This window comes from Dreissena polymorpha, chromosome 4 (assembly GCF_020536995.1).
Source record: "Dreissena polymorpha isolate Duluth1 chromosome 4, UMN_Dpol_1.0, whole genome shotgun sequence".
Classification (NCBI taxonomy): domain Eukaryota; kingdom Metazoa; phylum Mollusca; class Bivalvia; order Myida; family Dreissenidae; genus Dreissena; species Dreissena polymorpha.
The window spans coordinates 10867901-10891323 of record NC_068358.1 but is presented as its reverse complement, the minus strand read 5'-3'; the positions used below and the strand labels follow the sequence as shown (position 1 = coordinate 10891323).

Sequence of the window (23423 nt, the reverse complement as noted above, 5' to 3'; positions counted from 1 at the left end):
AAACCATTTTTTAGTTCTACATCTATACACATTACCCTTATGCATTGATTGCGTCAATACCATGTAATTATTTAATTTATTTTGCTGGGCCTGTTTGACATTTAACACTTTACAATATCTACGACACAAACATAACATTATATTGCTATATCATACACATTTAAACATTGATAAAAATCAACAGACTAAGATATATATTAGCATGCAAACTATAATAAACTGACAAAACTGTAAATTTTCTGTGGCATCTGTTCTTGCACAATAATTCTCATATGAATAAATGTATTCACACAGATCCTGTTATTTTGAGTATTGTTCAAACTCACTCAACCTGCGCTTGACAGTAACAGAGTGTGTATAAGGTTTAGGTGGTCCATTGGGTGAGCCGTCCTCAAAGTCATACGGTATGACACCCGATAACTGCTGAGCTGCTGTGGTATGTGCAATCTTTGGCATGATCTTAGGATGACATTTGCTGGCTGCGGATTCTTGCATCAGCATTGACCCCTCTGATGACCAGTGATTGGTCATCTTTGTGCCGTGATACGCATCCTCTTTGATCCTCATGTCTTCTTGAGACGCCCATATGGCAGGTGTCATGGATACAAACACTACGTACCTCCACCGCCCTGGGTTTGCCCTGCCCTTCAGTGGCTGGGCGTTGGCATGCACAAGCCTCGAGTCCCACAGCACCATACCACCCTTGGGCACAGGCACTCGCACAATCTTACACCCATTCTTCTCAAAATAGTTAATTTGTGTTTTGTTCAGACGGAAGAATTGTTTTTCAGCAGACGTAAGAGCTGCTCTTTCATTATCCTTGAAGAATTTTGCGAAGACTTTGTGCGAGTTCTCCATCACTTGAAGTGTCCAATCGTCATGCAAGGCCTCTTCTAGATAAACCCCACCTTGGTAAGCGTGTAGTCCCTCCCTCGTAGACTCTTGATCCAAGTGCAGCCAGTAGCTGTTCACATCATCATATGGCTCCTCCCCTTCCTCAGGTGGCCGACCAATCGCAATCGAGTCAAAGCTTGTCAGGAGTTTCTCAGTCTTCCATAGTTGAGAGAACACGTCCTTGACCTTTAACCTCGCCTCCCATGTGGGCTCAAGATGGCCAGTATTGTAGCCCCGTATCAGACCCTTGTTGGACTTAGGCCAGCGCTGACCAAAGTGTGCCAGCCACTGCTGGTATTTCTCGATGTACCTATCACACTCTGACGGTGATATGACCCCTGTTACAACCGTGTAACCCTTGGTTTCCAGATCCCGGATGTTTGCTTCAGTGATCATCCTAAAAATACGTCATTCTTAAAGTATCTTTATGTAAAGTATCAATATTTGGCTCCTTTTTATTTTCTTATTTCTTGTTAAATATGCAACAATATATCTTTCTTTATTTCTTTATTCATTAAATATATTACAAATGTCACAGTGTTGTCTGTATTATTTTTTTAAAAATAATTACTTCATAATAATAAATTGAGATAATTTGCTAGATCATCATCATCATAATTATAGGAGGACATGTTTTTGTAAATAATAATGTATGCTAAAGTGAAAACAATAGATACCTCAATGTAAAGGGTACAAACCTGCTGTACTGGTACTTAGCTCAATAATGACATTGTGTTCAATTGGTTTAATTTATATGCTATTGAAGTATTTCACAATCATGTATTGCACCACAATATGAAACTATAATGTTAAGGTTATTCTAGCTCTGACATACACATCCATCCAGACACAATCTTGTACTATCATTATTAATAAAATATGGCTTACTTTACTAACATGTGAAATCACAACAAAGGTTTATCTTAACACTACATAACTACTTTTATTGTTTGTTTATAAATGTTTATGTTGACTGAATACTTTTTACAAGTTGTTCTATTTGATAATTCTCATCTGATTAGACATGACACCGAATATTGGCCTATAAATGAGGGAAAATAGAGATCTTCTACTCTTGGGGTTGTTTTCATACTGATTACGATAAATGCTATAATTTAGATGGCCAATTTAATTTATAAAACATTTAAAAACACAACACACGAATGTCTGGTGATGATCAAAAAGGCATTGTAATAGGCAAACATCAAATAAATATGTGAATTATGCTTATGTTCTATATGTTATAAAGCAGTTTATTATTTAGACAATTAGGAATTATTCTTTTTAATTTACGTATCCAAAACATCAATACAAAGGAGAAATAAGATAAAGTGCAATCATTGTGAGTAGATCTAAAATGTGTAGCAACTTGTGAAATAGGATTTATTGAACAGTTTTCGTTTTCAAATCTATGGCTATTGATTCTGCAGATACATTTTGATTAGTTTGCCTGACAAATTGTTTACAGCAATTTTTACATGTAATCAGATATGTAACATTACCTGCAATTACAATAAAAATCATATTGTAAATCATAGGATAAACCAGTAACACTACTATTGAATTTTGAACATATCTTAATATTATTGCAGTGTGTGCATCTTCTGTAACATTTACCGGATAAATGTATTCTAGTATTGTTATAAGACACTGAACATTTCACAAGACTGTAAGGTAAATTCTAAGGTTGTTTATAGGCCAAAAAAGGCTTAAATGAATGTAGGGATTTCACACTTTCCTTATCTGATAATCTTAATAAATCTCAGGATTTGTGTAAAATTTAAGTAATATTAGGAAGAGATGCGTTAAAACATACAGTAAAGGGTAATATTATTGTCCCCTACTGGTGAAACCAGAGGGGACTTATGGTTTGCGCTCTGTGTGTCAGTCAGTCAGTCTGTCACACTTTTCTGGATCCTGCGATAACTTGCAATATGGACATTATGCACGTCATTTCACTTTGTTCTTACGTCAAAAATTCTGGTTGCTATGGCAACAAATAAACTAGAAATACTGCTGAAAATGGTGTTTTTTCTGGATCCTGTGATAACTTTAAGTTCTTCATATTTTTTCATGAAACTTGAAACATGGATAGATGGCAATATGGACATTATGCGCGTCATTTCATTTTGTTTGTACATCAAAAATTCTGGTTGCTATGGCAACAAATAGACTAGAAATACTGCTTAAAATGGTGTTTTTTCTGGATCCTGCGATAACTTAAAAAGTTCTTCATATTTTTTCATGAAACTTGAAACATGGATAGATGGCAATATGGACATTATGCACGTCATTTCATTTTGTTCCTACGTCAAAAATTCTGGATGCTATGGCAACAAATATATAAAAGAAAAAAATTCTGACAATGGTGGAATTTCTGACAATGGTGGAGCTGGTAGGGTACTTATATTGCTTGGCAATAGTCTTGTTGAATCAGTATTTCTCCGAGTAACAAATAATGCACTATCCTGTGTCATATTTTTCACTTTAGAAAATCCATATTCAATAACATTTGTTGGATAATTTCTTTTTTTAAATATTTTTATAAACTATATAATGACTGATTATGTACATCATCATCAGATATGATACATCTATAGGGCTTTGCCTGACTGTACGGACTACTCCGTTTACAGGACATGGGGTGAGATGACGAAAAATCTAAGTATAAATGCATATTAGTAGGTTTACAAAATATGTTTGTAACAATAGTGCCTAGTTCACCTTTTGATATAGATACATTAAGGAAAGATACAGACAAGAGAATTTTATGGTGGAATTGAAATTATGTAGAATATCAAGTTTTAAATCTTTTAAAAAGCCATTTCATATCATAAAAATGTCATCCAAAAATTTAAGCCAAATATATGGTTTAATTAAGGCATTGTGTTAAGAAAATCTTCCTCAAATTTTCCAATAAAAAGCAAAGAACAAGACGGTGCCATAGGACTACCCATAGCAGTACCCATAGTTTGTAAATAAGTATCATTATTGAAATCAAAACAATTATTTTCAAGAACATCTTGAAGTAGTTTGCTAACATCATCAACATTTAAATTATTATTTATAGTTTCTTTTCTAAGAAAATATGTACAAGCTTCTATTCCCTCATTATGTTCAATTATGTATTATGTATACTTATTGGTGATGAACACAAATTCGTGATGATTTATCGATAACGGCAGTTAAGCTAGCATACTCATTAGTATATTCAGACTGTTTTGAGAATTCATTTATAAAACATAAATAATGAGAAACATTTTAAGTCAGATATCAGATATGTAAACAGCAATGTCATTGAAAAGTAAAAGTGTAAACATGGACCACCCAAGCAAAACATTAAAAATATAACTTTTGTTTGATAATAGGATGACTATTAGTTTGGCAAGGTGTTGAAAAAAAGTAAATTGATATCTATTACTGAGCCCAAATATAGGGGATAAACCATATAGTGTGTTACACAATATTTTGGTGAGATCAGACTTTTTTTTGGAGAAATAATAACACTGGTACCTATGCATTTTTGACTATTGAATAACTACATGTACAATTGTAATTATATTTGATATAATTTACAAAAGAAAAAAGCAATCCAGAACAGGTTTGTTTTTCTTTTTGGGTAATGTTCTGAGAAAACTGGGCTTAATTCATGTGCGTAAAGTGTAGTCCCAGATTAGCCTGTGCAGTCCGCACAGGCTAATCAGGGACGACACTTTCCGCTTTAATGGTATTTTTAGTTTCAAGGAAGTTCCTCCTTACCGAAAATCAAGTTTAGGCGGAAAGTGTCGTCCCTGATTAGCCTGTGCGGACTGCGCATGCTAATCTGGGACGAAACTTTACGCACATGCATTATGACCAGCTTTCACAGAACAAGACACTTTTTAATCTGTTCAAGCATAACAAATGTGTAAGAAAACCAGAACCAGTACAGATTACAAAAGAAATAGCAATATGCTTAAAGTACAATTCCATAAAATCATGTCATTAGTTAAGCTTTATATTTCATACATTATGACAGAGAAAATGAAGAAAACAAGAGATGTGTTTGTAAGAAACACATTGCCCCCTACTGTGCCGCTTTGAAGCTATATATTTGACCTTTGATCTTGAAGGATGACCTTGACCTTTCACCACTAAAAATGTGCAGCTCCATGAGATACACATGCTTGTCAAATATCAAGTTGCTATCTTCAATATTGCAAAAGTTTATGACCAAGGTTAAAGTTTTGGGACAGAATGACAGACAGACAGACACATACAATGACAGACAGGCCAAAAACAAGATACCCCCGATCATTTGATCCGGGGGCATAAAAACAACTAAAATACATGATATTTTATATAAAATTCTTTAATGCATGCGCTTAATTATATAAAAAAACGACAACATTTTCATTTTTCACAACTATGCCTGTAAGTAAAAATCTGTGTCAGTGAGTATTTGACAAATTTATAATGGTTTATATTTTTAACATTTGATCTTGAATTGTTATCAGGACCCTCTAAACAGGGAAAGTGTGCTTTAACCCTTTGCATGCTGGAAAATTTGTTGTCTGCTAAAATGTTGTCTGCTGAATTTCTAAAATTAGCATTTTCTTCGATTTTTTTTCAAAGAATACTATCAGAATAGCAAACAGTTTGGATCCTGATGAGACACATGTGGTGTCTCATCTGGATCCAAACTGTTTGCAAAGGCCTTCAAAATTCGGTTCCTGGGCACTGAAAGAGTTAAGAACTACTGCAAAAATATTTTCAAAATCCAAAATTTGTCCAAAACGTTACCTTAAGCTGCTTTTTATTTGCAACACTACATCACATCATGCAAATGGCTTACAGTGAAAATACCTCAAGAAGACACTTGGCTTTGACATGTAAATTGACTGGTTCTTTGACGTGTAAATTGACTGGTTCTTGCATTCAATACTCCATCTCATCAAACTGATCACTTAAGCAAAGTTCTTTAAAAATCCATACATGCTGAACAAAGTTATGCTTCTTACAATGTGTCAGGTACAATTTTCCTAAAATTGACCTCGATGTTGAATTGTGACCAGGCCATTGGCCATTGGTCATTAAAGAGACATTGTGCTTCAAAAGCATACACCAACGATAAAATATATACTTGTCAGAAAATATAATTAAACATGCTATCATATAAAACAGTAAATATATGTAAGAGAAAAGGTGTGATGTTAAAGATGACATTTTTATTATTTTTAATATTGCAAAATATAAATGAACAAATAAATAAATAAAAAAAATAAATAAACAAGAGATGTGTTTGTCAGAAACACAATGCCCCCTTCTGCGCCGCTTTGAAGCCATATATTTGACCTTTGACCTTGAAGGACGACCTTGACCTTGAACTTTCATCACTCAAAATGTGTAGCTCCATGAGATACACATGCATGCCAAACATCAAGTTGCTATCTGAAGCGACATAGAAGTTATGAGCATTTTTCGAAACCTAAATGCGAAACCTAAATGCAAAGTGTGACGGAAAGACAGACAGATGGACAGACGGACGGTCCTATCACTATATGCCCTCCTTTGGGGGCATAACAAATATGTTCACCTTTGAATATTTACAATTAAATGAAAAATGTTTTTTTGTCAAATTAACACATATAAGTTTATTGACACCGTAACTAACAATCACAAGCTTACACTACAGCAATATACTGACAATAAATTACCAAATGTATTACAGCCAGTTAACGAAACAGGACATAAATTACTAGTATGCTATTTATTCGATTTCAGCCAATTAATAAATATAAATGATTATCTTTGGATTTAAGCATGTAAAAGGTTTGATTGCACATGTTTATATGAATAGACAAAAAACAATAGTGATGTACTATAAAGGCACATCTTGCTAATAATTTTCCCTAATGAGAGTATACTTAAGGGCGAAAGAGCTCAGAATATAGAACGCTCAACAAGAGACCAGACATACTAAATTTTTCTGAACAAGAACTTCACACTATTTTACTATAGCCCAAACACAGACAGCAGTGTTTTCAATGAATCCTTATCATTTTCTAACTCCACAAGAATAGAAACAAGAGGGCCATGATGGCCCTGAATCGCTCATCTGACTCACCTTGCTACATCACCTTAAATTCTATCAGACCCATATACAATCCCAAGCCATATTTCATCAGTTAATACATTCTGACAAAATTTCATTAAGATGTGGTTTTACTAGAATTGGCCCGGTGACCTAATTTTTGACCCCAGATGACCCATATACGATCCAAAAATCAGATATTAACAAGATAAATATTTTGACCACATTTCATTAAGACCTAATGAAAACTATGGCTTCATTGTCTACACAAGGTTTTTCTATGATTTGACCTAGTTTTTGACCACAGATGGCCCAAATTCAATCCCAACCCAGATTTCATCAAGATTAACATTCTGGCCATATTTTATTAAGTTTGGATGAAAACTGTGACCTCTACTGTCTACACAAGTTTTTTTTAAACTTTGACCTAGAGATCTAGTTTTTGACCCTAGATGACCCAAATTCGATCCCAACCCAGATTTTAACAAGACAAACGTTCTCACCATATTTCATTAAGATCTGATGAAAACTGTGACCTCTATTGTCTACACAAGGTTTTTCTATGATTTGACCTAGTGACCTAGTTTCTGACCCCAAATGACCCAAATACAATCCCAATCCAGATTTTATCAAGATAAACATTCTGACCAAATTTCATAAAGGTTGGATGAAAACTGTGACCTCTATTGTCTACACAAGTTTTTTCTATTATTTGACCTAGTTTTTTTACCCCAGATGACCCAAATACAATCCCAACCCAGATTTCATCAAGATAAACATTCTGACCAAATTTCATAAAGATTGGATGAAAACTGTGACCTCTATTGTCTACACAAGGTTTTTCTATTATTTGACCTTGTGACCTAGTTTTTGACATCAGATGACCCAAATACAATCCCAACCCAGATTTCATCAAGATAAACATTCTGACCAAATTTCATGAAGATTGGATGGAAACTGTGACCTCTATTTTCTACACAAGGTTTTTCTTTTATTTGACCTAGTGACCTAGTTTTTAACCCCAGATGACCCAAATACAATCCCAACCCAGATTTCATCAAGATAAACATTCTAACCAAATTTCATTAAGAGTTGATGAAAAATGTGACCTCTATTGTCTACACAAGATTTTTTTATTATTTGACCTAGTGACCCAGTTTTTTACCTCAGATGACCCAAATACAATCACAACCCAGATTTCATCATGATAAACATTCTGACCAAATTTCATAAAGATTGGATGAAAACTGTGACCTCTATTGTCCACACAAGGTTTTTAACCAGGTTTTCCGAAGCAAACAACTGGTTATTAGATTGACGAATGTCGGCGGGCGGGCAGGCTGGAGGGAGGAAAAGCTTGTCCCGGCCATTACTTTGTCGTTCATTGTTAGATCTTAAAATCATTTTGCACATTTGTTCACCATCATTAGACAGTGTGTCGCGCGAAAGAATTACGTCGATATCTTCAAGGTCAAGATCACATCTTGAGTTCAAATGTCAAAAATGGCCATAAATGAGCTTGTCGGGCCATAACTATGTCATTCATAGTGAGATTTTAAAATCATTTGGCACGTTTGTTCACCATCATTGGACGGTGTGTCGCACAAAGAATTATGTCAATATCTCCAAGGTCAAGTTTGCCACGACAAAAAATAAATTTATTTGGAAACAAGGCAGGTAACTATGAAAAATCAGTTCAGTTTGAGTTGTCTCCCTTTTTCAGACTTTTTTTTTTCAAATTGAAAACCTGGTGCTGTGACAATTTTGTCCCTTGTTTATTATTTAACCTAGTGACCTAGTTTTTCATCCCAGATGACCCAAATACAATCCTAACCCAGATTTCATCAAGATTAACATTCTGACCAAATTTCATAAAGATTGGATGAAAACTGTGACCTCTATTGTCTACACAAGGTTTTTCTTTTATTTGACCTAGTGACCTAGTTTTTGACCCCAGATGACCCAAATACAATCCCAACCCAGATTTCATCAAGATAAACATTCTAACCAAATTTCATTAAGATTTGATGAAAAATGTGACCTCTATTGTCTACACAAGATTTTTTTATTATTTGACCTAGTGACCCAGTTTTTACCTCAGATGACCCAAATACAATCACAACCCAGATTTCATCAAGATAAACATTCTGACCAAATTTCATAAAGATTGGATGAAAACTGTGACCTCTATTGTCTACACAAGGTTTTTCTATTATGTGACCTAGTTTTTTACCTAGTAACCTAGTTTTTGACCCCAGATAACCCAAATACAATCCCAACCCAGATTTCACCAAGATAAACATTTTAACCAAATTGCATTAAGATTTGATGAAAAATGTGACCTCTATTGTCTGCACAAGATTTTTTTATTATTTGACCTAGTGACCCAGTTTTTTACCTCAGATGACCCAAATACAATCACAACCCAGATTTTATCAAGATAAACATTCTGACCAAATTTCATAAAGATTGGATGAAAACTGTGACCTCTATTGTACACACAAGGTTTTTAACCAGGTTTTCTGAAGCAAACAACTGGTTATTAGATTGACGATTGTCGGCGGGCGGGCAGGCTGGACGGAGGAAAAGCTTGTCCCGGCCATTACTTTGTTGTTCATTGTTAGATCTTAAAATCATTTTGCACATTTGTTCACCATCATTAGACAGTGTGTCGTGCGAAAGAATTACGTCGATATCTTCAAGGTCAAGATCACATCTTGAGTTCAAATGTCAAAAATGGCCATAAATGAGCTTGTCGGGCCATTACTATGTCATTCATAGTGAGATTTTAAAATCATTTGGCACGTTTGTTCACCATCATTGGACGGTGTGTCGCACGAAAGAATTATGTCAATATCTCCAAGGTCAAGGTCGCCACGACAAAAAATAGTCTTATTTGGAAACAAGGGAGGTAACTATGAAAAATCAGTTCAGTTTGAGTTGTCTCCCTTTTTCAGACTTTTTTTTCAAATTGAAAACCTGGTGCTGTGACAATTTTGTCCCTTGTTTATTATTTAACCTAGTGACCTAGTTTTTGATCCCAGATGACCCAAATACAATCCCAACCCAGATTTCATCAAGATTAACATTCTGACCAAATTTCATAAAGATTAGATGAAAACTGTGACCTCTATTGTCTACACAAGGTTTTTCTTTTATTTGACCTAGTGACCTAGTTTTTGACCTCAGATGACCCAAATACAATCCCAACCCAGTTTTCATCAAGATAAACATTCTGACCAATTTTCATAAAGATTGTATGAAAACTGTGACCTCTATTGTCTAAACAAGGTTTTTCTAATATTTGACCTATTGTCCTAGTTTTTGACCCACGTGACCCAAATACAGTCCCAACCCAGATTTCATCAAGACAAACATTCTGAGCAAATTTCATGAAGATTGGATGAAAACTGTGACCTCTATTGTCTACAAGAGGTTTTTCTATTATTTGACCTAGTGACCTAGTTATTGACCCAAGATGACCAAAATACAATCACAACCCAGATTTCATCAAGATAAACATTCTGACCAAATTTCATAAAGATTGGATGAAAACTGTGACCTCTATTGTCTACACAAGGTTTTTCTATTATGTGACCTAGTTTTTTACCTAGTAACCTAGTTTTTGACCCCAGATAACCCAAATACAATCCCAACCCAGATTTCATCAAGATAAACATTCTAACCAAATTGCATTAAGATTTGATGAAAAATGTGACCTCTATTGTCTACACAAGATTTTTTTATTATTTGACCTAGTGACCCAGTTTTTTACCTCAGATGACCCAAATACAATCACAACCCAGATTTTATCAAGATAAACATTCTGACCAAATTTCATAAAGATTGGATGAAAACTGTGACCTAGTTTTTTACCTAGTAACCTAGTTTTTGACCCCAGATAACCCAAATACAATCCCAACCCAGAGTTCATCAAGATAAACATTCTGACCAAATTTCATAAAGTTTGGATGAAAACTGTGACCTCTTCTGTCTACACAAACAAATAGTTGACGGTTTTTCTATCATTTGACCTAGTGACCTAGTTTTTTACCTCAGATGACCCAAATACAATCCCAACCCAGTTTTCATCAAGATAAACATTCTGACCAATTTTCATAAAGATTGTATGAAAACTGTGACCTCTATTGTCTAAACAAGGTTTTTCTAATATTTGACCTATTGTCCTAGTTTTTGACCCACGTGACCCAAATACAATCCCAACCCAGATTTCATCAAGACAAACATTCTGAGCAAATTTCATGAAGATTGGATGAAAACTGTGACCTCTATTGTCTACACGAGGTTTTTCTATTATTTGACCTAGTGACCTAGTTATTGACCCAATATGACCCAAATACAATCACAACCCAGATTTCATCAAGATAAACATTCTGACCAAATTTCATAAAGATTGGATGAAAACTGTGACCTCTATTGTCTACACAAGGTTTTTCTATTATGTGACCTAGTTTTTTTACCTAGTAACCTAGTTTTTGACCCCAGATAACCCAAATACAATCCCAACCCAGATTTCATCAAGATAAACATTCTAACCAAATTGCATTAAGATTTGATGAAAAATGTGACCTCTATTGTCTACACAAGATTTTTTTATTATTTGACCTAGTGACCCAGTTTTTTACCTCAGATGACCCAAATACAATCACAACCCAGATTTTATCAAGATAAACATTCTGACCAAATTTCATAAAGATTGGATGAAAACTGTGACCTCTATTGTCCACACAAGGTTTTTAACCAGGTTTTCCGAAGCAAACAACTGGTTATTAGATTGACGATTGTCGGCGGGCGGGCAGGCTGGAGGGAGGAAAAGCTTGTCCCGGCCATTACTTTGTCGTTCATTGTTAGATCTTAAAATCATTTTGCACATTTGTTCACCATCATTAGACAGTGTGTCGCACGAAAGAATTACGTCGATATCTTCAAGGTCAAGATCACATCTTGAGTTCAAATGTCAAAAATGGCCATAAATGAGCTTGTCAGGCCATAACTATGTCATTCATAGTGAGATTTTAAAATCATTTGGCACGTTTGTTCACCATCATTGGACGGTGTGTCGCACGAAAGAATTATGTCAATATCTCCAAGGTCAAGGTCGCCACGACAAAAAATAGATTTATTTGGAAACAAGGGAGGTAACTATGAAAAATCAGTTCAGTTTAAGTTGTCTCCCTTTTTCAGACTTTGTTTTCAAATTGAAAACCTGGTGCTGTGACAATTTTGCCCCTTGTTTATTATTTAACCTAGTGACCTAGTTTTTGATCCCAGATGACCCAAATACAATCCCAACCCAGATTTCATTAGATTAACATTCTGACCAAATTTCATAAAAATTGGATGAAAACTGTGACCTCTACTGTCTACACAAGGTTTTTCTTTTATTTGACCTAGTGACCTAGTTTTTGACCTCAGATGACCCAAATACAATCCCAACCCAGTTTTCATCAAGATAAACATTCTGACCAATTTTCATAAAGATTGTATGAAAACTGTGACCTCTATTGTCTAAACAAGGTTTTTCTAATATTTGACCTATTGTCCTAGTTTTTGACCCACGTGACCCAAATACAATCCCAACCCAGATTTCATCAAGACAAACATTCTGAGCAAATTTCATGAAGATTGGATGAAAACTGTGACCTCTATTGTCTACACGAGGTTTTTCTATTATTTGACCTAGTGACCTAGTTATTGACCCAAGATGACCCAAATACAATCACAACCCAGATTTCATCAAGATAAACATTCTGACCAAATTTCATAAAGATTGGATGAAAACTGTGACCTCTATTGTCTACACAAGGTTTTTCTATTATGTGACCTAGTTTTTTACCTAGTAACCTAGTTTTTGACCCCAGATAACCCAAATACAATCCCAACCCAGATTTCATCAAGATAAACATTCTAACCAAATTGCATTAAGATTTGATGAAAAATGTGACCTCTATTGTCTACACAAGATTTTTTTATTATTTGACCTAGTGACCCAGTTTTTTACCTCAGATGACCCAAATACAATCACAACCCAGATTTTATCAAGATAAACATTCTGACCAAATTTCATAAAGATTGGATGAAAACTGTGACCTAGTTTTTTACCTAGTAACCTAGTTTTTGACCCCAGATAACCCAAATACAATCCCAACCCAGAGTTCATCAAGATAAACATTCTGACCAAATTTCATAAAGTTTGGATGAAAACTGTGACCTCTTCTGTCTACACAAACAAATAGTTGACGGTTTTTCTATCATTTGACCTAGTGACCTAGTTTTTTACCTCAGATGACCCAAATACAATCCCAACCCAGATTTCATCAAGATAAACATTCTGACCAAATTTCATAAAGATTGGATGAAAAACTGCGACCTCTATTGTCTACACAAGGTTTTTCTATTATTTGACCTAGTTTTTTACCTAGTGACCTAGTTTTTGACCCCAGATGACCCAAATACATTCCCAAGCCAGATTTCATCAAGATAAACATTCTGACCAAATTTCATAAACATTGGATGAGAACTGTGACCTCTACTGTCCACACAAACAAATTGTTGATGATTTTTTAATTTAATTATTTGACCTAGTGACCTAGTTTTTGACCCCAGATTACCCAAAAACAATCCCAACCCAGATTTTATCAAGATAAACATTCTTACCAAATTTCATAAAGATCAGATGAAAACTGCGACCTCTATTGTCTACACAAGGTTTTTCTATTATTTGACCTATTATGTGACCTAGTTTTTGACCTAGTGACCTAGTTTTTGACCCCAGATGACCCACATACAATCCCAAACCAGATTTCATCAAGATAAACATTTTGATCAAATGTCATTCAAGATTGGATGAAAACTTTGACCTCTTCTGTCTACACAAACAAATTGTTGACAGACGCACGCACACAAGCACGCACACACAACGGACGCCGGACATCACACGGTCACATAAGCTCACCATGTCACTTCGTGACAGGTGAGCTAAAAACTCCCCCACTGCCAAGGAGCCTGATTTTTCATGATATGAGCAAGTTTTCTTATTGGACCTAATAATGTAACTTCTATATTGCTCACGGGGTTTCATAAAAGCCATTTTAGGAAAACTGTCATGCCATCTGGCAGTCTTGTTTTTAACAGACTAGAAATTACTAAGGTAGTTTTTTACTTTCAAAATGTTATTTATTTAGACAACATGTAGAGGTCTTAAAAAATTGCAAGATGACAAGTAAAACAAGAGGCCCCAAAGGACCCTGGGTCGCTCACCTGAGAGACTAAGATGGAAAGAAACAAAGATTAAAACTCTTCAGCAAATATTTCAAATTATTGGTATGAGAAGACAGACTTAAAAAATAAGGTGTTCCAAAGTATTCACAATAGGCCTATATAGAAAATTACCCCACCCACCCTGGCGGCCATGTTTTTATTACCCACATAAAAAAAATATATATATAATATATAAAGGAAAATGCTTCTTACATACATATAGAGAAAACTGCCCCATCCACTGGCGGCCATGTTTTTCAAATGATCACAACCATTTTCAAACTCGTCCGATATGACCACATTTCATGATGATTAGGAAAAAAATGTGACTTCTAGAGTGTTCACAAGCTTCTTTACTATATAAATATAAGGAAAAAGGCCCCCGCCCCCCTGGTGGCAATGTTTTATTTCCGATCCGAACTATTTTTGAACTCAACTGTCGTATCCAGGAAACAAATGTTCTGACCAAATTTCATGAAGATTGGGCAAAAAATATGTCTTCTAGACTGTTTACATGTTTTCACTATATACATATTGCGAAAACTGCCCCGCGCCCTGGCACCCATGTTTTTTCACTGATCATGACCGTTTTCAAACTCGTCCGAGATATTTATAAAATCGATATTAAGACAAAATTTCATGATAATTAGGCAAAAAATGTGACTTCTAGAGTGTTCACAAGTTTTTTTACTATATAAATATAAGGAAAAAGACCCCCCACCCCCCTCTGGCGGCAATGTTTTTTTACTGAACCAAACCATTTTCGAACTCAACCGACTTTTCCAGGAAACAAATGTTATAACCAAATTTCAGGAAGAATTGACCAAAAATGTGACTTCTAAAGAGTTCACATGTTTTCACTATATACATATAGAGAAAACTGCACCGCCCCCTGGAGGCCATGTTTTTTCACCGATCTGAACTATTTTCGAACTCGTCCGAGATATCAATGAAACCAATGTTTTGACCAACTTTCATGATGATTGGGCAAACATTGTGACTTCTAGAGTGTTCACAAGGTTTCTCTATAGCCATATAAGGAATACTGCCCCGCCCCCTGGTGGCCATGTTTTTCAATGGACCGTAACCATTTTTGAACTCAACCAACATATCATTAAGACAAACATTTTAACAAAGTTACATGAAGATTGGGCATCAAATGTAACTTCTACAGTGTTCACAAGGTTTTTCTTTTTTTTGACCTAGTGACCCAGTTTTTGACCCAGCATGACCCAGTTTCGAACTCGGTCGATCTATCATTTGGACAAATGTTCTGACCAAGTTTCATGACAATCAGACAATAAATGTGGCCTCTAGAGTGTTCACAAGGCAAAATGTTGAGGACGGATGGACGACGGACAAAAGGCGATCACAAAAGCTCACCATGAGCACGTTGTGCTCAGGCGAGCTGAAAATGAAAGCTTTAATAATTGTTCTGTTATTTTGAACTAAAAATATGGCCCTAATACCTCAAAAATCGAATCACAATATGATAGTATTTTCATTAAAGGTAAGTAACAAATAGCTTTAGAGTCAAGGTTAAAACAAACAAATAGCTTTAGAGTCAAGGTTAAAACAAACAACAACATAACAGTATGCATGAACAGGAGCTGCCTGAGAACAGCCAACTAGAATTTTATAGTCAGAATTTTTATCATTGTTTCTCAATCAAACTTTTTGTATATTAATAAAAAATAAACTAAGTTATTGTTGCTTTTAAGGTATCTTGTTTTTAGCATAGGTGCGTTTACGCACCTATGCTTATGGTATATACCACATTTCTAAAATCCACATCGATTGGTTGCCCTTTATGAAGCCTTACCTGATCAAAAATCTGACGAAATATCTATTTAATTTAGTATATGGTCATTCTTACAATTTTTTTTTGAAAACGTTTTTCTAACGTTTTCTTCCAAGAATATTGCTGACACCGTTTTTAGGGAATTTTTCTAAGACCGTTTTATGTTAAAAAATCTTCTTATAACCTAAAACAAATTTCGTTCGTAAAACAATTCTATCTGCACTATAAATCTCAATCTCCTACGCAGTGGCCTCCCTTATACTAGAAGTTACTGACCGGGCGAAGCAAGGGAAGTAACTGCTGTGAGGAGTTTCTATAAAAATCTGCATTCAGAAATCTGTATTCATAACTCAATCTGTTGTGCACGTCTGCATCTAACGCTTACCACAAGTTTTACGACAAATTCTTGACGCAGACGAATAGGGTAGCGTCTATTTTCATTTGTGAAAAGAATAGTTCGATACAGATCTGTCCGTGCTTAAATTTTGAAAGGCTTGGGTAATTATTTTTTATAAGCGTTTCAAACACTGATGTAAATGGAAAGATTATCTATTTAAATAGTCGGTAATTGTTTGAAATTATTGATTTGAGAAATTCGCGGATGGCGATATCGAACTACATTATACCACGTGACGCCATTCTTCCCTGTATCTTGCACCTATGCTTTTAACGCCATCGGCGCTCTCGTTATATGATGTATACATGATTTCAGTTTCATCACAATAACTAAATTGTTCTTAAGATGTTCAGCAAGAACCATTTATACATTTTTAGAAGCATTGATCTAACCTGGATCACATCCATCCCTGGTGCAGTCCATGAATGTATGGTATCTATGTATGAAGCTTCATTACAATTACTTAGTTTGTTTTAAAAGTGTACATGCAAACAATTCTACTAAATTTATAAACATTGTTCTTGTATTCTTTATAAACAGTGTTCTTGAATCCATCCTTTCCATTTGTGACCCCATGCTAGATTTGGATATAAGTTAATTCATGCACACTGTTCAATACACTAGCTCAATTTGTTATTTAGTTGCAATCATAATATTAGCCATCCCTACAAAGTAATTGACCAGACCCAAACATGCACTTGGACTATAGAAATAAAAGGATCATGCACATGTCCACTGTAAACTAAACCTTTGAGAAAGTTTGACAACTTTTGTTGTGAGTTTGTTGTCAAGATAAGTTGTTAAGAAGTGTTTTGTTTATAAGCGTTTTGTTTATATATTATTCAGTTACGATTTGTTCATTGAATTGTCTTTTGAAAATTGAATATTGAACTCGAATAATTTTGATGTAACGACTCCTTGATGTAGTTTAACTTTTTCTGTGAGAGGTTTGGGAGGAAGCCGGACTGCAACGCCTAATAGAAAAACACCATTTATTTATAAAGAAGGAATGCAGTACAGATGGAGGTCTGCATTTCCTTTTTATACTAGTTTGGTGTAGCCTAGGAATTTGTTGCATAATTGGCGTTACCAGGTGGTTATAGAAAACCAATACAGAAACATTTGTTGTCAAATCAAATCCACAATTAACAACACTATTATAAAGGAACCTTGATAAATAAGTAATACATATTGCATCATGAAAATGTTTGTTGATGTGCATGGAATGTTGTACTAATACAATGACAAAGGCTATGAGACAAACTTGTTAATAACAACCATTAATCTTATATCAGTAAGAATGCATTATAACAGGTTTCTTAGTTCAAGTAACTGCTTATTACAAATGTCTTTGTACATGGATCCACAATCAGCTGTGGAACTGTAAAGTTATGCAATAAGCTTTATAAGTATTATTGAGAAAATTGGAAATATGCAATAAGCTTTTATAAGCATTATTGATAAAATTAGAAAGTTTTAATATTAGTCACAACATAGGGGGCAAAGGGACAAATCCCTATGAAAACAGCAACAAGGTTTTGCACTTTATATGATGATAATATATTTTGATATCCCACTATGCACAACAAAGTTATTGCCAGTACACAAAGATGCGCTTTCACTATATGCATGTAAGAAATATGAAAAAAACACTATATCCTCAGGGGCTTTGACCTTGAAGTGAGTGACAAGGTTGCACATAAGACACTTTCTCTTCATATTTGTGCCAATTTATATTGAAATCATATCATGCATTGCAAAGTTATGGGACACACAGGAACGTAATGTTTGCCTATATGCATATAAAGAATATGCAAATACTCCAAGTGTCTACTGTGATCTTCATCTCGAAGCGAGCAACATGGTTGCTTCATGCAATATATCGTCTTGATATGTGGATTATTTGTTCCAATTTATTTTCATATCCCATCATGCACAACATGGACGGGTTACAAAGAACTACTTTCCTTATATAAGAATATATGAGGCATACCAAAACACTACAAGTGTTTATTTACCTTTAAGAGAGCAACATGGTTGTTGCATGGGACACATGGTGTTGATATGATGATCATGTGATCATTTAAGAAATTCCATTATGCAAGACAAAGTAATGAGCACATCACACAAATGTACTTTCACAATACATGTATACGCAAATATGCAAAATCTCAGTCTCCACTATGACTTTGACCTTGAAGCTAGCAACATGGTTTGAACATGCGACACATTGTCTTGCTATAATGATCGTTTGAGCTCGACACAAAATGTCCCACACAAACATAGAAATGCAAGCAACACCCCCTCCACACACACAAGGACAGCGGTAAATATACATACCCGTCATACAAAGTAGGCCTCAGGGTTTAAAAGTTATTGCCTTAACAGGTCCATCTTGACCTTCTATCCAAGAATATAACTGTCCAAAAGAACTACTTGTCATCACCAACCAATCAATCAGTTAGAAAACATATGCCTAAGGGGTTTGTAGCTTGGTAAAAAAACAATTTGCTTAATTCTTTAATTCAATTTGAGTTATGGTTCTCATTATCAATCCGTAGTTCTTGTGGTTTTTTCACTTTATGTTTCTCAGTCGGTCTGTTGTATTAAGTTGTCGCTCTCTAATTCAAGTTGGTTTTATCCGATCTTCACCAAACTTGGTCAGATGTATTTAAATGATGTCTAGGTCAAGTTCAAATAAAGGTCATGTTGGGTCAAAAACTAGGTCAAATGGTCACTTAAGAGCGTTTTAAACATTGAGCATGGTGTCCGCTCTCTAATTCAAGTAGTTTTCATCCAAGCTTCACCAAACTTGGTCAGAAGTCGTATCTAGATGATGTCTAGGCCAAGTTCCAACATGGGTCCAGGCAGGTCAAATACTAGGTCACGAGTCACTTAGTGCGTTTTAAACATTGAGCATGGTGTCCGCTCTCTAATTCAAGTTGTTTTCATCCGATCTTCACCACACTTGGTCAGAAGTTGTATCTTAAAGATGTGTAGGTCAAGTTCAAACATGGGCCATGTTGGGTCAAAAACTAGGCCAAGGGGTCACTTAGTGCGTTTTAAACATTTAGCATGGTGTCCGCTGTTTTTTGTGAAGACAACATGCAAAATTTATTCTGTGTCAATGCGGCATGTGGGGGTATTCTTCAGGTCTGTGACAAAGCTCTAGTTTCATTTATTCATATTACTACATTAAAGTAAATGATGATATACACATTAATATTTATGTTTTTAAATTCAGATTTAATTTCAATTAACGTTTGAAATACAATTATTTGTGTACAATGTAAAACAGTTAGCTTAAGCTTATCCTGTTAAAGGGACTTGTTCACAATTTCCCTATTTTTGAAAAAATGTCTTTAAGTGAATTAGATAAAAATCTGATATATTTGGAACAGTTTTAAATAATTATTGTTCTGACAAATAACGGTTTGTCAGAGGCAATTTGTCTTAATCTAATATCAAATAAATACATCTCAAAATAATATCTTACAAATAAAACTCAATATTATAACTAACAAACACACCTCAATAACAATAACATCTCAATCTAATATTAAACAAAAGATCTCAATCTAATATCTAACAAAAAATCTCTATCTTATATATAACACATATTCTCAATTTAATACCTTACAAATACATCTCAATAAAATATCTAACAAAATATCTCAATATATTATTTAACAAGAAACCGTCGGAGACGGGTGATGCTCCCCAAAGTTTTTTTTTGTCACAATATTGTACTATATATTTAGATAAAAGGATACGTCTTGAGGGCATAGTACATGTAGCTGGGGGGACAAGAAATAATTTTTTTAATAGAAAATTCCAAAGGGCCATAACTCTGTGAAAAATCATCTGACCAGAACATGCTGATAATATGCACATCTCCTCTTGACTATATGCTCCCACCATAATAAATTTTGGGGGAGCATAAAAACCAAACATCTCCATATAAAACGTTGTGTTTTTTCACTTTGTTGAAAACCTGAATAAAAATTACCAAGCAAATAATTGGTTATGTTCACTGTTAAGTGTTTCTTGTTACTGAATTTATGAAGAAAATGAAATGGAGCATCACGATCCCCGTTAAAAAAAAGTTAAATCACACCCCATGATTCTCATGAAAAAAAACAACAGTTAAGCTCTTCAAAAATTAATTCAATTAATGGAAAAGCATACAATGAAAAGTGAAGTTTGGTAAGTCATGGATGTTTTGCCCTTGTGAAATTATAGAACACATGTTTTCTTACAATAAAATAGTATATTCACTGATCACTTGATAATTAAAATGGAAAACTCGTCAAAAACAATGAATATTTTACAATGCTATGTTGTAAAATTGCCACTAATTTGTTCAGCAACATAAGTTAATCCACTTTCTTTAAGACAAGTTTCCAATATATTAAATGTAGCTGCAATTCCATTACTCCTTTTCCAATGTAGTAGTCCTTGATATAGTTTTTCCTTAATGGTTGGAAACTGGTGATCAAAATTATCAATTAAAGTATCATTAACACCTAGTCTTCGGAGCACAGTCTTCCATTCATTACCAACTAGGTTGCTCACTTTTAGCATTAAATTTGGAGAAATGCCTGAAATGAAACCACAAACCATTAAGAAACACTTGATTTTTAAGAAATTGTTCCCTAAAATTTGTGAAATCGCTTACAATGACAAATTTAATTGCATCTTGAAATAATTTACCTGAAGTATCTAAAAACTCTCTTGCTTGAGCAAGAAGGTCAACAGTAAACTCGGGGTAAGTATGAGATCGGTGCAAGCATGTCTCTGCACAATGGTGATCAGCATCGCCCTCTGAGATACAATGAATTCTTGGCCGTTGACATGTTCCCTGAAAAAGTTTTCTTCGCACAAAGGAGCATTGACCCACAAATTGATTCCAAGAATTCATTGATAGTTGTACTTGCTGGCAACCACATGTGGGACAATTGTTGTGACCAATTACAGACATATCTTGCCAACAATGAGGATTCGGAGTGGATGTCCTGCTCTTGTCGGAATCTGTAAAACTGCTCATGTTTTGGTGACCTGCAATGTGTCTTATCTGGATTTGTCCATCAATGTTCCTTGATGGACTTGTGATTGGTGCAAACTGTGAACCAGATACATTTGATGTTGTTGAGGGCATTTGTACAGTACTTGACTTAATACTTTCTGCCCCAGCTTCCATGCCTTCTGCGTGGATCACATAATCTTGTGTTGAAATAATGTTATAATTCTCAGATTGCTTCAAAGGTAAACAACTATTTAAGTCGTAAGGGGTTGCATTACTTAATTCAGATTTAATGTATTTGGCACAGTCTATTATACACTCCACTTTTGTTTTTAACAATACATTTGAGCTGGAAGTATTTTGTGATTTGTTATTTGTTTGATCTGAGCTAATATGCTCACTCTGACTTTTAATGGAGCCCTCCGGAACAAGCGTCAATACTCCATCGTTTTCAATTTCATTAATGTCAATTGAGTCTGGAAACTGATCCATCACTTTTTCTGCATTTGTGTTATTGACATCAAGATCCTCATTCTGTGTATAAACAACATTTTTTTCACACATATCCCCACTTTTCCTTGGCTTTTCATCAGAATGCAAACATTTATCAGGTAAATCACTTTCAGATGATCTTAAACATTTAGCAGGTAAATCACTTTCAGATGAACTTGAACATTGTTCCAATGGTTCAGGCAATGCAATACCTGTCTGTGAATCAGAAGACAAGTAGAACATCTCTGAATTAGTGTTTTTGGAACCAGTGTCCTCTTTTTCAACTTGAAACTCTCTTGGTTTATTGGTGAGCAATGCTGCATGCACATCCTGCTTGTATAAACTTGTGCCACTGCTTTTTTTCTGAAAAGATCCAGCTTTGGTCTCTGGTGGGAACAAACTGCCTATCTGATGATGAATGTCCTGTTTTAATGCATCCATGACACTTTTTGACCTTTGAAGAAACTTTTGTTTCATATCCTTTATTGAATCATCCGATTGTTTCTTTTCTTTTGGTTTAGTCTTTTCACATAAAGGTGCTTTCTGAAAATATTTATGAACAAACATATTAAACATTTTTGAATCATTTTAATTTAATTTTAGAATACAGTATGATAGCAACTCGAAAAAAACGGTTATCATCAATGTTTATACGTCAGCACATGCACAATTTCCCTATTAACAGTTATAGACCAAGTAAATAAATATTTGAAATATATTATCCACTAAAGATCAGATAAAAAATATTGAAGCCTTGGCTGATTGGGACCCTGAAATTCGATCTTGGGGCACAGGCATTACGTAAACAATGTCCTCTGAACAAGGAAAACAAAGATATTTTAAAATTTTCATTTGAATTATGATGTTACAATACACAAAAAGCTGTAAAACAGCTATTTCCTGACCATACTTTGAGAATAGACCAGTACAAATGACTGTAAGTAATTGTAAGTTATTGTTAATTGCTCGACACAGTGAAATTTTTGACAAGCTGTATTGTGCACATATTTGACCTTAAACTCTTAAGAGTGACCATGACCTTAGATCTATGTACAAGTATCTTACATGTGATAGGCCTCTCTACATGGTGAAATTATGTACTCAGTCATTGCAACATTGCCAGATGAATGATGAATACACGAGCTGCCTCATGTCTTTACTGACCAGCCTTTGATTTCTTATTTTGACTGTTTAGTTAAGTACATGTGTCGTACACGCATCATTAAATCCAGTCCAAAAACATTTACGATAAAGTTAACTTTTTCATGATGAATTTACAGTTAGGGCATCCTAGTTCTGACTACAGGCTCACGATGCACATACACTCAACCTTAATGACAGCAATAGCAATACTTCCAAAATCTGATTTAAATACCATTGGACTAAGATGGTAGAAAAGAAGGTGCTATAGAAAATCAATATACCCAACCACCTACCATGGGTGGGGGTATAATATTTTACC

The 23423-nt window shown here is 34.7% G+C and overlaps 2 protein-coding genes and 1 long non-coding RNA gene across 6 annotated transcripts in view; all 3 read right to left on the bottom strand.

The window, feature by feature from the left end:
* Positions 1-64: 64 nt before the first annotated feature.
* Positions 65-1930, bottom strand: LOC127878136 (uncharacterized). Of its 3 annotated transcripts, none has more exons than XM_052424570.1 (2): positions 1792-1930; positions 65-1291 (listed from the first exon to the last, which is right to left on the bottom strand). In XM_052424570.1, coding segments are annotated over exons 1-2 (993 nt in total). In that variant the 5' UTR covers positions 1794-1930; the 3' UTR covers positions 65-300. The 3 variants fall into 3 exon arrangements, with proteins under 3 accessions (XP_052280530.1, XP_052280532.1, XP_052280531.1); XM_052424572.1 differs by lacking the exon at positions 1792-1930 and adding an exon at positions 1593-1754; XM_052424571.1 differs by lacking the exon at positions 1792-1930 and adding an exon at positions 1572-1727.
* A 3585-nt stretch (positions 1931-5515) lies between these two features.
* On the bottom strand, positions 5516-15977 carry LOC127878138 (uncharacterized). Of its 2 annotated transcripts, XR_008048747.1 has the most exons (6): positions 12387-15977; positions 10953-11009; positions 10566-10831; positions 9346-9454; positions 8864-9044; positions 5516-7931 (listed from the first exon to the last, which is right to left on the bottom strand). It is a non-coding gene; the product is annotated as an uncharacterized LOC127878138 (long non-coding RNA). The 2 variants fall into 2 exon arrangements; XR_008048748.1 differs by lacking the exons at positions 8864-9044; positions 10566-10831 and having other exon boundaries at positions 5516-8132; positions 9366-9454.
* A 2013-nt stretch (positions 15978-17990) lies between these two features.
* The window catches only part of LOC127878128 (uncharacterized), an 18390-nt gene continuing 12957 nt past the window's right edge, over positions 17991-23423 (bottom strand). Inside the window, exons 6-7 of the mRNA XM_052424550.1 lie at positions 21160-22504; positions 17991-21047 (exon numbers count right to left, since the gene is read on the bottom strand). Coding sequence (XP_052280510.1) covers positions 20782-21047; positions 21160-22504 — 1611 coding nt within the window. The 3' untranslated portion in view covers positions 17991-20781. The remainder of the gene's footprint in view (positions 21048-21159; positions 22505-23423) is intronic.